Raw genomic sequence first — 881 nt, forward strand, 5'->3', positions numbered from 1 at the left:
GATTTCTAGCTAGTTCTATTTTTATCTTGTTAGATTGACATAAAGAATCCTGTTTTTGTGACTATTTCATCTATAAAGTAATAGGCATTTTAACGAAATCCGCACTTCATATGAGATGGTAATAAGCAAACAAAAACTTCTAAAAATCCGGGATGATTAAAAAGGAAACTACATCAATCCAAATACCATAAACATAAATTTTCTAAAGAAAACATAATCTAATTCCAAGCAGCGACAATAGGTTCAAGCTTAAACAGATGATAGTAATAGAAGCTAAAGAACTTTAAATAGGAAACTGTTATGGACTAAAAGTCCATCTCATCAACCAACATTACTGGTGAACGACAATATCTTTTGTTTTCTGCAAACATCCAAAGACCACCGAAGATGCTTTCAGAAAATTATGATGATTTAGAGGTAACCCAAAGCATTATCTCTGCTGCAGCCTGCTTGTAAACCTCATCATAAGGAAATGACTCCACAAATTGATTGTGAGTGTTTGCCTAATCAACATTGCAGGAAAACTGTTAGACAAATTAATATAGTAATTATTTATAAATCTATATATGGAAATTGGAATACATATAAACATATTTCCAGTCTTAATTTAAAGCCTTGCAGGAAAAACATTAGAAAAATATAATTATTAATTAAAGCAGTTTATATATGGTCTTAATAAATAAAGTCGATATTTTTCAAAACATGGCTACCACAAACCCTAAGTCTTGATGTCAAAGTTGATATGTGTGGACTTGTTTCATGTAATGTCTGATTCTACAAATATCAGCTAACTCAATATCCTTTCACTCTTTTTTAAGAATTTCATTGCCCCTATTCGATTAATCATCTGTTACTTTTATTGGGTAAAAAACAAGGGAATT

General features: G+C 30.3%; 1 protein-coding gene across 1 annotated transcript in view; it reads right to left on the reverse strand.

The window, feature by feature from the left end:
- Positions 1-401: 401 nt before the first annotated feature.
- Positions 402-881, reverse strand: part of LOC145139971 (transcription factor bHLH95-like) — a 2,390-nt gene continuing 1,910 nt past the window's right edge. Inside the window, exon 4 of the mRNA XM_079073610.1 lies at positions 402-503. Coding sequence (XP_078929736.1) covers positions 402-503 — 102 coding nt within the window. The remainder of the gene's footprint in view (positions 504-881) is intronic.

The sequence above is a fragment of the Lactuca virosa genome, chromosome 9 (genome assembly GCF_052849685.1).
Source record: "Lactuca virosa cultivar CGN04683 chromosome 9, Lactuca_virosa_CGN04683_v6, whole genome shotgun sequence".
In the NCBI taxonomy this organism is placed as follows: Eukaryota; Viridiplantae; Streptophyta; class Magnoliopsida; order Asterales; family Asteraceae; genus Lactuca; species Lactuca virosa.